At 36.2% G+C, this 13,898-nt stretch overlaps 1 protein-coding gene across 1 annotated transcript in view; it reads right to left on the reverse strand.

Moving 5' to 3' along the window:
- Nucleotides 1-13,898, reverse strand: part of Cfap54 (cilia and flagella associated protein 54) — a 308,923-nt gene that overhangs the window by 279,473 nt on the left and 15,552 nt on the right. Inside the window, exons 5-8 of the mRNA XM_027928857.2 lie at nt 13,095-13,153; nt 6,522-6,665; nt 4,645-4,758; nt 4,423-4,524 (exon numbers count right to left, since the gene is read on the reverse strand). Of these exons, the coding sequence (XP_027784658.2) occupies nt 4,423-4,524; nt 4,645-4,758; nt 6,522-6,665; nt 13,095-13,153 (419 nt within the window). The remainder of the gene's footprint in view (nt 1-4,422; nt 4,525-4,644; nt 4,759-6,521; nt 6,666-13,094; nt 13,154-13,898) is intronic.

Genomic DNA, 13,898 nt, shown 5'->3' on the forward strand with positions numbered 1-13,898 from the left:
TACAAGGCAAACAAAATAATGTTCATTTATCTAACACTGAAAGACAGAGGTAGTTTAACAGTGCAATGGCTGCTTCTAGGGTTTCCATTTTTTGAGATGTCACTCAACTCCATTTAAGTTTATGTCATGCTGCTATTACATCAAGACTTTGCCATTTGTTTCTATGTTTGTGTTTCCAAGGTTGTTTATTTTGGTCTTTTTATTAAGGCAGCCTCATCTCCATACACCTTGTGGTACCTTAATTACAGCCTTAAGGGACCAATACGAAAATTTCGGTGGCCTATCACTTGGGTGCTTTTCTTAGATTCAAGACCAAATCTCCAGACATGCCATAGATCTGGGTAGGGCACTGTTTCTAAGCACTGCAGGAAATTCTAATGTAGAATGTCTCAAACTCAAATATTTTGTTTTTAAAGAGAGAGAGAGAGAGAGAATTTTTTAATATTTATTTTTTAGTTTTCGGCGGACACAACATCTTTGTTGGTATGTGGTGCTGAGGATCGAACCAGGGCCGCACGCATGCCAGGCGAGCGCGCTACCGCTTGAGCCACATCCCCAGCCCCTCAATCTCAAATTTGAAACAATGATTTACATAATAAGTAACTAGACTTGTGGTAGTTAACTTAAGGAAGAGCTGATCAGCTGTGTTCTCATAAGCTAGTGACTAGGCCTGAGTTCCCAGCCGCTCTGCTCTGTACTGCCTTGGAATGGCTTCACCGCCTGCAGATGGCCCACCTCCACACTTTATTTTATCTGACAAATGGCCTGTTCTCTGCATTTAGGTTGCCTGGAAGTTAAGACCAGTAGCTCTAGTTGGCATTTCTAGAATCCATATTCAGGTAAAATACCAACCGTATTTTTCATAATTCTCTTGGGGGGGGGGGTTGTTGTTTGTTTATTTTGTTGTTTTTTTTTTCCTCTTCTTGAGGCTTTGGACTATTTCCCCCCAAACATCAGCTTCCCAGCTTCAGCTTCTCTAAAAACTCAATAAAACTTGACCTCCATGCTTTGCCCTTTCTTTCCTTATAAACAAAGGAAAGGGCTTCTTCTAAGATTTGTATTGTAGATTAAAGCAGAGCTTTCAAGTATATATATTCGAAAAGCACAATGAACTTTCTAATAATTAGAAGTATTCAAAATGAAACCAGTTTTTCACCAGTTGGTGAAAAGAATAAATTTTTTCACAAAAATATAATAGAAAATAAGCAAAAATAGGAATAGAACATTTATCAGAACTATAGACAAAAACTAAGTAAAATATTTTAAAATATAAATATTTATAATATCTATAAAAATGTAAATATAAATGTAAATATAAAATATAAAGCTGAAGCAATAAAAATAATGGATTGTCAAGTATGACAAATGAAATATGAATTTCTATAAAAATAATAAGTTAATGAGTCCATTCAAATATATCTTAGAGTAAAATATCTAGTAGATCAATAGATTGAAAGAAATCATTAAAAAGGAGATAAAAAGAGTAAACACATTTGTAAGCGAAAGGATCAAAGAAATAAGGTTAAAATGACAAGGCATTCAATTGTATAACTGAATTATCCAAACACATTTAAATTTGCTAACTGATTTAATAAAAAAAAGTTCCAACAAGTAATATCAAAATAATAATACCTTGCAATAAAATTGGTACATGCAAGTTACCACTTTGAAAATAAGAGTACCCATATTGGAAACACTTTGGCACTATATGCCAAGAGAAATAAAAATATTTGTATGCCTTGATTCAGAAATTCTACATTTTTAATTTTATCCATAAGAAATAAAAGAAAGAAAAAATAGCATTCCTGAAGATGTAAGTTACATCAATATTTATAATAATAAAAATTGGAAATAACTAAAGTAATAGCAGTAAAAAATAGACAATTTGGGTTACAATCTACTGCTTAGGATATATTATACAACCTTTCAAAATGTTAGAATGGATGAGAGTCTAAATGACACAACCCACATAGTCCATTCCACCTCTAAATGCTGTGGTCTCCATGAATCTACTCCATGAGATATACTATGCTAACTCTCCAACATACTACACCTCCCCCACTTGAAATCCACTTCTTGTCCCCAACTAACTTTGCTTACTTTGGCCTCAAAACTATGATCATGCTCTGCTTCTTTACTCAGAATGTTCTCTTCTCCTTTTCCAAGACCATTCAAAAAGCCAAGACTGGGACTTAGTCTTTTCAGCATTGCACTATACTTAAAAACACAGGTATTCAACACATGATGGTTGAATGCATGAGTGAATAATAAATAAACAAGCATAATAGCTAATATTTACTGAAGACCTACTGTGTGCAGGAATAATTTTATGTATAAGTCATTTAATCCCCACCACCATTATTTTCTTCTTAAAACTTGTCACAAGATATAATTTTGTTTATGTATTATATAGTTTCTCCACTAAAATGTAATCTCACCTATCTTGCTCACATAGCAGATATTTTTAAAATTTTTATTGAATGAATCACTAAATGTTTCATCTTTAGGAGTCTGAATTAGTAGTTCTTCAAAAAAATATTTTGAAAGTCAAAATAATTTATTGTGAGAAAAGAAATGAATTACAAACAGAAGTATTCTCAAAAATAGATGTAAGGTATATTGAAATTTCTTTATTTTTGTGGAAACATAATAAAATAATTTCATACTTATAAAAGTAGGACATTCTGCAATACATGTCAAGGTAATATGACATTATTTTTAAAAGGGCTAATCTCTGTTAGCTAATCTCTGTCAAAACTACCCACTAAACAATTATAATTGTTTTCTAAAAAAAAACATAGCACCAGAATTTCTCATAGCACAATCATCTTGAAGGAAACCAGGAATAAATGAGCCTTTAATGTAATTTAAATGGAATTTTATACATTTTTCTTTGAAAGTTTATTTTATTTTACTATCAGGATGACTGTAAGTCCTAATGTGCTAAGTCATGACAATCTTGATGACAATATTGAATTTTGGTTTGCTGAGAGGAAAAAAAATGCTGATAAGGAAAAAAAAATACGCCCTACCCTCTCACAAAAACAACAGCATTATTATTTAACAATACCAGCAGTTCATTCAAGGCAACTATGATTTGTTAAGTTATCACTGTCACCAGTTACATACCATTGATCAGTATGGGACAGGATTTTAAAGGAATATATGATATGTACTTCTAGGCTGGGTATTCAATATAGAAACACTAAAATCACATTCAAACAGTACCATGTTCAAATATCGGTACTTAATTATCTTGATTTCTTTAAAAGAAGAAAAAGAATATTTTCTAAATGTCATAAGAAAAACTGAGGAGAAACAGCCCAGTTCTTGGAGCAGTGAGACAATATTGGACTGAGACACAGATTTTCATTGTAGTTCTTTCTGCCAGCAGTTAGCGTGTAAGGTTGAGCCAGTAATTTAATTATTCCAAGCTTCATTTTAATCATCCATAGCAGAAAAGAGCTGAATTAGGTGATTTCCCAAGTCCCCTCCAGGTTCTGAGACTCAGTAACTCTTCTCTTGAAAACTACTCATCTTCTTCCCCCTCACTTTCATTTTCAGTCCCAGAAGAGAGTTGGTGGCCATATAGGACAGTAAGGGACAACTTCCAAGAGATACCAAACTGGACCTTGAATCATATGGAGCTCAGAAAGGCAAAGGGGGGCGGGGACCCCCACAAGGCATAACTTCATCTCACTCCCTCCCCTGTGACAGTCCCTAGTGCTATTTGCCAAAGATACACGTTTTTGGTAGGGGCTGTGTGACTAGTTGTGACATGAAAGAAAAGGCTCAAGTCACTTCCATGCAGAGCATCATGACCCAGGCAGGATCTTCCAGAGCTCCCTTCCAGATCAACAATTTTATAAATGAGTGCTGCTGCTCAGCCTGGCCCTGAGCAGCTGCCAGAAGTTCAGAGCCCTGATAACTCTACCAGTATCAGGCTCCAGGGGGAAATCACCTGTTTTAAGCCACCTAAGGTGTGAGGCCTGTTTTCTGCTGCAGTATAACCTAGTTCCTGAATGCTCCCAAAGGAAAAGCGATTAGAATGGATGCCTCTTCCTTCTGTCTTCAAAGCACACTAAACCAACACTAAGCAGTCAAAGCAAGGGCCCATGCAGACCAAGTCAGAAGCCTGCTCATTTGCAAGACCCTGTTCATTCACACCTTTCCCAGGCTCTCCCTTACCCTCTCATCTTAACATTGCAAAACCAGGATTATGCTAAGGAATGAAAAACATTTTAGAGAAAGGAAGACAGTGAAGCCATATCTAAGGTGGGAAAACATTCTTCTCACTATTTGCCTATTGGTGCAGAGAATCTAGGGCAGGATTTAATCACTGATGACTATTAGAAAATACAGAATAATAATACAAATGCACTGCAAAAAGAGTCTTAAATAGAGAAGAATTTTTAGACTTACACTTTGAGCTTCCTTTAGATTAAGTCTTATCTTTGGTCTAAAGATAGTTTTGACTTTTCTTCTAGATTCAAATACTCCTCTTTTGAAGATCATCACCGCCATCTGCCTCCAACAGAAGAATATATGAAGTAACCATGGGACACATTTCTTCACGACTAATATTAAGTACCTAATCAACTGTGAAGTGCAGTAAATTTCTTTTATTTCATGAAATTTTTATACCTTTATTGTAGCCTCTCTAAAATATCTTTTGGATTCATCCTGTGATTGTGAAGAACTCATTAATTCCAGTTGCCTTAACTCATCAATTTTAGCTAATCCACGCCGAGCAAATGCCTGTGCGCAATGAAAATAAATTCAGTCCATAATAAGTTAGAACACAGTGATTAAAAATGTATGAAGATAATATGTTTTGTCATCCTAGACACTTGATTTAATCTGTGAATTAAACTGCAGGCTGCTGCTGACTCCTGGTAATACAGTAGCTATCCAGTCTATCATTTTCTTTAAGTACCACTAAACTCTACAGGTCTAAACTTATAAACTGTCACACAGGCTAAATTTATAAATCATGAAGTTCAAAAAAAGTAAGGAAAGCTAAAATAAAGGTAAGATAGTACCTTCAGATTGTCATTTCCTTGGCATTACTTACACACACACACACACACAAAACCATCCTCAGGTTCTCTTCTCAAATCCTAACCTTCCTATTATAACATACTGTATAATCTATTCAATCGTTCTCACTGTCCACTATATTGTGAGGTCCTTAAAGGTCTCATTCATTTTGCACCCCAATACCCAGGATACAGGGAGTACTGAATAAATATCTGAGGAAGGGAAGGTGGGAAGAAAGTAGTCTTATCTAATCATGTCACCAATTTATAATTCTCTAGAGATAATAACAAGAGTTTAAAAGAGATGTTAGAGTTCAATAATAAGCATTCATGCCAATTATTTTAACATTTCTTTGCAATATTTTATTCATAATTTATGATTTTTAATGAAGATGCTTCCAGACCAACTGCATATTTACATGCATGGAGGGTTAAATTCTTCAATTAGCAAGAATCCCAGCAGCCATCAAATGATCAAAACTCCACAAATGTTTCATTCCCTGATAATGTTAATATCTATAGAACAAAATGTGCCACCCCTGGTATACTAAAGATAACTATCCATGTATGGTGAATAGTTTCTAGAATGTATCCTGGGCTATAAAAGTTCCCCATGAGGGTTGAATTAGTCTATTCTTCTGCCCTGAGGCCACTGCCTTCCAACACTTCAGAATTAGTCCAGGTGGGAAAAACTAATGTAAAGAAACCTTCAGTTAAGCCAGATGATTTATTTGTGGTTGTGAACAGAATACAAGCAGGTATTTGTGCAGCTCTGAGGGCTGTGTCCTACATAAGACTTCCAGACCAAGCTATTGAATAAGGACTGAGAGCTCCCGCGTACACTCTTGGCCCAGAGGCAGGGGTGCCTGTTTCCAGTTTTCACCAAGATCTGGCCCAGTAACCAACTCAATACCAAATACTATAGAAAAATTGACTCCCTCCCCCCATGGTGCTGGGGACGGAACTCACAGCCTCAAGAGTGCTAAGCATGCACTCCACCACTGAGCTACACCCCCTTTTTACTGTACACAGAGATACTGCAGGAGCCAATGGAAGCCCCTGCTGAGGTAAGTTGTATTTCAAGTATAAAGAAAAAAAAAACAGAATGTAATAACAGCGGCTGGAAACAGAGGAGACGCAATGTAAAACAGGTGGTACCGAATACAAAGCTAAACAGGAAAGGGCTTACATGTGTGAACAAAAGGAGGAAAGAAAGATACTAGAAATTATTTTCAGAAGACAGGTGAAGAGGGTGGAAGTTAATTGAGCATAAAGGAAAGAGCAGAAAGTACAGCAGGAAATCAACAGCATGGAACGGCCACGCAGACTGCTTCAAATAAAGGCTGGAACTGATGCCCTGGCTTCATTTCAATTCTTTGGTTGTTTTTGTCTTGTTTTGTTTTCTTGAGGGCATCCCAAAGAAGAAAATGCCAAATAAGCTGTATTTCAAATGTCAGAACCACCAGAATTTAAGTCACCTACCTCCCCATGGACACCCCCTTGGCAGTCATAGTAGCACTGGCAGACAGCGGTGTAAAGGGTGGCTCTCCATGTCAAGTACCTGACCGACAGGAGCGAGACCGAGGACTCCATACACATGCTGGCCCACAGCAGGTATTCCAAGGCCTGGGAAACAAAGGGCACAATTGAATTTATGGCCATTTTAATGATGATTCTGCTGAATATCACCAAATTCTAAGTCGTGAGCAGAAGGTGCTGACGACTTAAACCAAAAAATACCATTAACAGTGAGTCAAGAGAAAACCAATATTAAAGAATAATTCAGAGAACTCAGGATCTCAAGGTAGCCATTTTGGAACATGTTTCTTAGCTCCTAAACTCAACCTGTGAGTCCAGCTCATTTTTATTAAAATGTATCAAGAGCCAACATTAGTCCAGGAGTTCCCTCCAAGGATACAATTGTTATTGGCTGGCCTGGAACCAGGATCTTATTCTAGTATAGGAAGATAAAGAAAATAGGAAAGGCTGGGATTCAGCGATGCTTAGGAGAAACAAAAATTAAGATCAAATAAATCTGGGTTCCAGTCCCAATTTTACCTCTCCTGATCACAACACAGAAGAGCTATTATGGAGAAAGAGATGAATACGTACTAGTATGGTATTTGGCATGTTGCAAGCATTCTGCTTATTACCAACATAATTATTTCAAAGGTACAATTTGAAACATAATCGTGGGAGAAGGATCACAAGGCTACTGCTCTGTCCATAGGAACATACATAACAGCTTCTGATGCTCTTCTAGCTGAATGGCTTTTCCCTACAAATCCACTGGTTAATTCTTCCTTGACAAATTCTTCCCACAAACGCTTGATAGGGAAACACTATGACTGTGATCTTTACCCTTTCTTCAAAAAGATTCCAAAAGCTCAAAGGTTTACTGGATTACATTGTTTTTCACTTGATTTAATATAAGAAAGGAAATGTGGTTTCTGCTCCACATATTATTATAAGAAATATTACTGGGGTAAAAATAAGAATCTGTTGAGTTAAATGTGTCAGAATCTCAAATTCTAAATTCTATCCATGAGTATTCCAGCCCTCACCAAGTAGGTGACGACCTGTCTCCCTGGACTCTTAGGATACCTCCTGTGTTTACATATTATGTGTATACATATTATCCACATAAATTTCTATGCACATATGTACAGATTAATTATCTCTGATCCAAAATGCTGGGAGCAGAACTGCTTTGGATTTTGGATATCTTCTCATTTTGGAATATTTGCATTATAATAATGAAATATTTGGGAGATGGGACCCAAGACTAAACATGAAACTTATTTATGTTTCATATACACTTTACATGCATAGTCTGAAGGTAATTTCACACATTATATTTACTGCATCTAAATATATTTGACCCATCACATGAGATCAGATATGAAGTTTTCCACTTGTGGCATCCTGTTGGTGCTCAGAAGTTTTAGATTTAGAAGGATTTTGGATTTTCAGATTAGGGATGTTTATCTGAATCACACATCATATCCAATTGCATTAACATTACATGTGTGACTCCAAAATTAAACTGTGATCTCTTTGAGAACTGGAACAGTGCCTTATTTATTTTTATATCAGCAGTACCTGGAATATGGCCAGGTACATAGCAGATATTCTCAAGTATTATTAAATGAATTCCATAAACAACCTCGAAGTCAACAGAACCAGTCACAGGAGAGCTGACAAGTATCCTGGATTCTTGAATAATGATAATAAATTTGTACAACAGAATAAAGCCTCTCTTCCAAAAACCAAGTAGATCTTCAGTAGTTGAGGAAATATTTTTTAAAAATATATCTGTAGTGGGTCAATGACCCACCTTGAAAAGGTAAATCATTGACATCCCTCAGCTTCACATACATAAAGCAAAACTACCAGCTTTGCAGGATTGTTTAGTAGTTAAAAGTAAACTTAAAATCACCAATAATATTTAGACCCCACTATCATCTTTGAGTCCTCAAAGACAGGGTCTATAATGTATACACAAGTAGCTCAGCAGAAATCCAAGGGAAAGAAGGCTGAAAAGGCAGAATTCCCCACAGTCTGGGCAGTTTTAATTCCAAAGGAAAGAAACTATAGGAAGCAGATCAGAGTTTGACAACAAATTATAATATTCTTTGCTCTTCCCTGGAATCTCTCACTAGCATGTAAATTCACTTAGGAAAGGACCTTGTCTGTCTTGTTCACTACTGTAGCCCCTGCCCCTTGTACTTTAGCTAGTAGATAACAGATAGGTAGTAGTTGTTTGTTGACTGATCAACGAACCTACATTGAAAAGTTTCAGTTCATGATGCTAAATGTGGAGTCAACCAATCATAGATTCAAAGAGATGAAAGCCACTCTATACCTCTCCCCCACCAACATCGCCCCACAACTCCCTTTCCTGAGAGCTCCTGTGTCCAGTAACAAGGAACCCACCACATGGTGGCAGAAGACAGTTTTCAAAATGAAAAGTACTTCCATAAACCAAAAGAAAATCCACCTTGATAAACCTCCAGTTATGACTTCAGGAACAATCCCAAATAATCCAAAACCTAACTGCCAAAGTACAGCCTTCCAAGAATCTGAAAACACCTAAGCAACCTGCTCTCTCCTCCAGATCTCTCTCCAGGATAAATTCCTGAATATTTCCAGACCTCCCTTCTCCAACGTAGTTAGTCTTCGGGAGCCGCTCCAGGTATTCAATGCCCACTTTTAAGGGTATGACTAGACCACAGGATGGTAAAAAGATTCAGCCCTGATCCTGGATAAGTCAGCCTGAGTTTACCTTGAACTGATGAAAAATTCACAGTCCTCACACCTCTTGAACTTTTTCACATCCACTGTTCCCTCACTGCCCCTATTTGGATTTTTGCATTTGAATCATTGTGGCTGGGGTTGGAGGTATAAGATTAAGCCATGTATAAATTACCCCCTACAAATTCACATGTCTTTCCAAAATCCCTCAAAGCTCCTGGTATTAGAAATTTCACATTTCAAAATAAAAATAGCTTCAGCTAACAGTTGTTCATATTGTATTCGGATTTGTCTTTAGAATAAGAATTAAAGAAAATCACAGATTTTCATGCCAGAAGGAACTTTAAATTTAATCTAATCCGATTCCAAGAGGCTAAACTGCTTCTAAGCAAGAGAACCAGGACTGGAATTGAGGACTTTGAAGTCCCAAGTGCAACATTCTTTCCACTACATACAGCAGCTGTGACAAAGGGGAGAAGCTCACCAAAAACCACTTGGAGTCCTAAAAACTCTTTCAAGTTTGAAGATTAAAAGTCATTTCCCAAAATAGGCTGGGTGCAGTAGTGCATGCCTATCATTCCAGTGGCTCTGGAGGCTGAGGCAGGAGGATCACGAGTTCAAAGCCAGCCTCAGCAATGGTGAGACACTAGGCAACTTAGTCTCTAAATAAATAAATAAAATACAAAATAGGGCTGGGATATAGCTCAGTGGTCCAGTCCTCCTGAGTTCAATCCCTGGTACCCAAAGAGAAAAAGTAATTTCTCAAAATGACTTAATTTGTGACATTTTTTTCTTATCCCTAAAAGCTAGAAATAATTATTTCTATTAATAGAAATAATTGGGATACATAAAGATTATTCTCTGTATACAAAAAAATACTTTAAAACCCAAGTTACATTCACATCCCAAACTTGAAACCAAGCAAGAGCATGTTTCGGTTATCAGTAAGGGAAAACACACACATACACACACACACACACACACACACACACACATCAATCAGGTTAGCCACAAGATGGCACTGCAGACTTACTTATATCAATTTATATTTGAGGAAAATGAGAGTGAAGTAATTTCAAAGTTGATTTGGAGTTTGTGCAATAGTGTGTGGAATAACTTGACAATTACTGTTCAAGCCAAATACTTCACCAAACTATTTCAGTTTTATAGTAAAATGAAACAGAAATAAAGAGGGTTTTTTTTTAGAATGAAATGATTCTATGTATTCTTTAATGTTTGCCAAGTACATATACAGTTTGTTTTAAATGCCAGAAGAGAATCAAGATTGTTCTATAAACAAAAGCAAAGTTGTCGTATGTATTTATGGTAAAGGGTTTCATTAAAATAAAATCCCTATATTCTTTAAGCTTACATTGGTGCCCTGCCTCAGCACTAAATTGAGTTCCAACTGGGGAAAAGCCCCTGGTTAGTCCAAGTCTTCAGGATCACTTTGAGAATTGAGGGTAATATTTAAAAAAATAAAAAATAAATCAACCTCCCAAACAGTTACCCCACTTAAGCAGGTAAACCTAATGGAAAGGATTGTGACAGGATTCAATTTAGCAAACAGACATGCATTATTTGAAAGGTGAAGAATGCTAGTATAGTGTGACATTGGTTCTGGCCTCAGCACCCCTCTAACTAGATGTGTGACCTTGAACAAATTAAGCTTTCCATTAAATTAAGATGGAGGTAATAACAGCTCCTTTCTCAAAGTGGCATCTGAGGATTAGATAACGTATGCAAGTGCTCAGTAGCATACCAGATGGTAGGCACTCATTCAACAGATGATGATGACTGTGGTGGTGGTGGAAGTGGTGACAGTCCCACCTAATCTTAGACTGTGGTATTACTATGAAGGCAAAGCCTTCACACAGTACCTGGTATAGAGTATGGACTTGGTAATAACAGAGGGTAACCATAATGCCTAGATATATAAATGGAAGTTTAAATTGCTTTGGAATGACACTAAGAATAGCCTGGTCTCTTTTTCATCTATTTTAGGCTATAAAAGATTTGAACTCTAAAGTCACTACAGAGTTAGTGTCCCTGAGACCAGGAGGTCTCTGATGTAGTGGAACCTCACAAGGTATGACTCCATTAAGTGAGCCCATTAAAGCCCATTTATAGATTAGTGTCCAGTTATCAGAGAAAACATTCAGCCTTTGGTTTTGCTGTCATGTATAACTGATTAGAACAAAAAAAAAATTTTTTTAAATTTAAAGCCCATTTATAGTTTCAGCCCAAGAATCAATTTAGCAACCAGAGTTTGGAAATTTCTGGGTGAAAAGTATTAATTTCCTTGAAACCTGCTGTATTGAACAAACTGAAAGAATTTCATCCTGACCTTCAACTACCAACTGTACAGCCACTCCCCACCCCAAAATTCTTGCATGTCTCACTTTCCCCACTCCCATCCTACAAGACTGGAACCTTACGCCTGACCTCCTCCACTTATTTGTTCAGACACAATCAAGTTACATGAGAGAGGAAATGTCTTACATAGGTTATAAATAAGAAATTATTTTAAGATGATTTTCACATTAAGTTAAAATTCTCTCAACATTAATAAGTACAAACACTAACAGTCAAATGTTGGCACAGATGTCTCTGCCCCTTCAAAGTTTTGGCAAGCAAACACCAGAGCAGACCAAACTATGAAGTCTTCTGTGAAGCAGTATTTGTTGCTACAGCAAGTGCAACAGAAGTGTACAAATTCTTTTTAGGAACTCAACTGGAACTAAATATGGAATTGCTCAAATAATCTGTAGGCCAAATTTATATTATACTGTGGGACAGTATTCCCTCAGTTTAATTCACACTCAAAATGCTGGCCCAGAGTTTGTTCAAGTGACTGTCAGTAATAAAGTTCTTCTCAACTCAAGGAACAAAATGGAAAGAAAACATACCATTCATGTTATCTATTGAGCATACAAATATCTTGCTTCCATTTTTATATTTTTAAGTGTTATTGACTTTTAAGATACTTGTCTGTTTTGAAGAATTAAGGGGAAAAAAAGGTATCTCTCCTGTGTGTTAGAATATTCAGGATAAGCTTTCACAAGCAATAAGGGAAAATAAAGTAGTAATGTTTCAGACGCCAACAGCAGCTCCAGCAGGGTCTCCATGGGAGTATATTCACCCTTCTTGGCCTACATTCCAAATGACAAGAAAATGAATGCAGAAAATATACATGTCTCCTGCCGGCGAAAGTGCACCAACATTTCAGGGAAATCAACAGAAATGTCAGCAACTTCCTCAAGCTAAAACTGAGCACTGAGGACTGGTAAGTGAGAAACTTATTATAAAATTAAGTCTCCTTGCCCTCCTTTAGGTTTTTGTTCACACAAGTAGCATGTGGGCTATAAGTAAAGTCCAAGAACCATATAATATAAATAGAGTAGCCATAGTTTATCATCTAAACCAGGACACTTATAAGATTGAACAGGGGTGCTATTAATAATTACTTCAGGACTAGCATAAATAGGACTGTCCCAAGGAAGCCCAAGGGGATGGTCTCCTTGTTCAGTATCAAGTATGACAAGTTAAGACTGTCTAACAGCCATGGAGACACTGGAGAATACCTATCAATTTTAGGAATGACCTTTCTTTTCATGAATTACTCTATTGTCCACATTTTTATTGATTAATATTAAAGTAAAACAAAGACCAATAAACCATATAACATATGTATTCACTAAATTATATTAATTCTTTGTTTTATATTCAATATATGGTATAGTGAAAGCCTTAAGAAAAGTAGGAAGTAAAGGGAAAATACTTTGTTAGGACATTTCATACCTTGGAGGACTGACCTACGATCATCAGTTTCCTGCAAATGGTGTAAATATAAATGGTGCCTAGGTGGAAAAAAAAATGATGTTAACTTATTTTATACTCAAATAATGGAAATTGTATATTATAACTTCTGTGGTTTAATAAGTCTGTAGTCCCCAAAAGAAACAATCTCATGAGAAAGTCTAAAACTGTAGAGTTAATAATCATCATAATTTTTCTTGTCACTTATAGACAAAAATCACGAAAATAACTAATATGGCCATATTTAAAATATCTTGACACAGGAATCTTTTAGTCTCATTTTTGAAGGCAATTCAGATTTTGAAATATACTAAACAAAAGAATAGTAGCATAAATAATGTAGACTGTGCTTTTATTAATTCATGTAAAATGTTACTGTTTCCCCTGGTTTCCTTATGATTGAAAAACTAAAGATTTATCTCCAAATAAAATTAGAATGCATATTTAATCAACATGGCACAATACTCAACAAGGGAACTCATAATAATTTAAAAGTCATATAACAGTCTACATTATATTCATTTGCAGTCTCACAGACATTTATCCCATTCTAAAGATATGTCTTATAAACAGGCTAATGAAAAATATCATTTCATTAAAGTATGATTTTATATCAGACCACCAAGAGAGAAGGCTGGTACAGGGTTGGAAGGAGTGGGGGACATCACCATACATTCTTCTGTACATCAAAGCCAAAGATGCTATAAACATGCCCAAAAGATGGCAACATGTTTAAAAAGGCATGCAGTTATGACAAGTAGTCTAAATATTTTCCAAAAAAACTGA

The sequence above is a fragment of the Marmota flaviventris genome, chromosome 3 (assembly GCF_047511675.1).
Source record: "Marmota flaviventris isolate mMarFla1 chromosome 3, mMarFla1.hap1, whole genome shotgun sequence".
Lineage (NCBI taxonomy): Eukaryota > Metazoa > Chordata > Mammalia > Rodentia > Sciuridae > Marmota > Marmota flaviventris.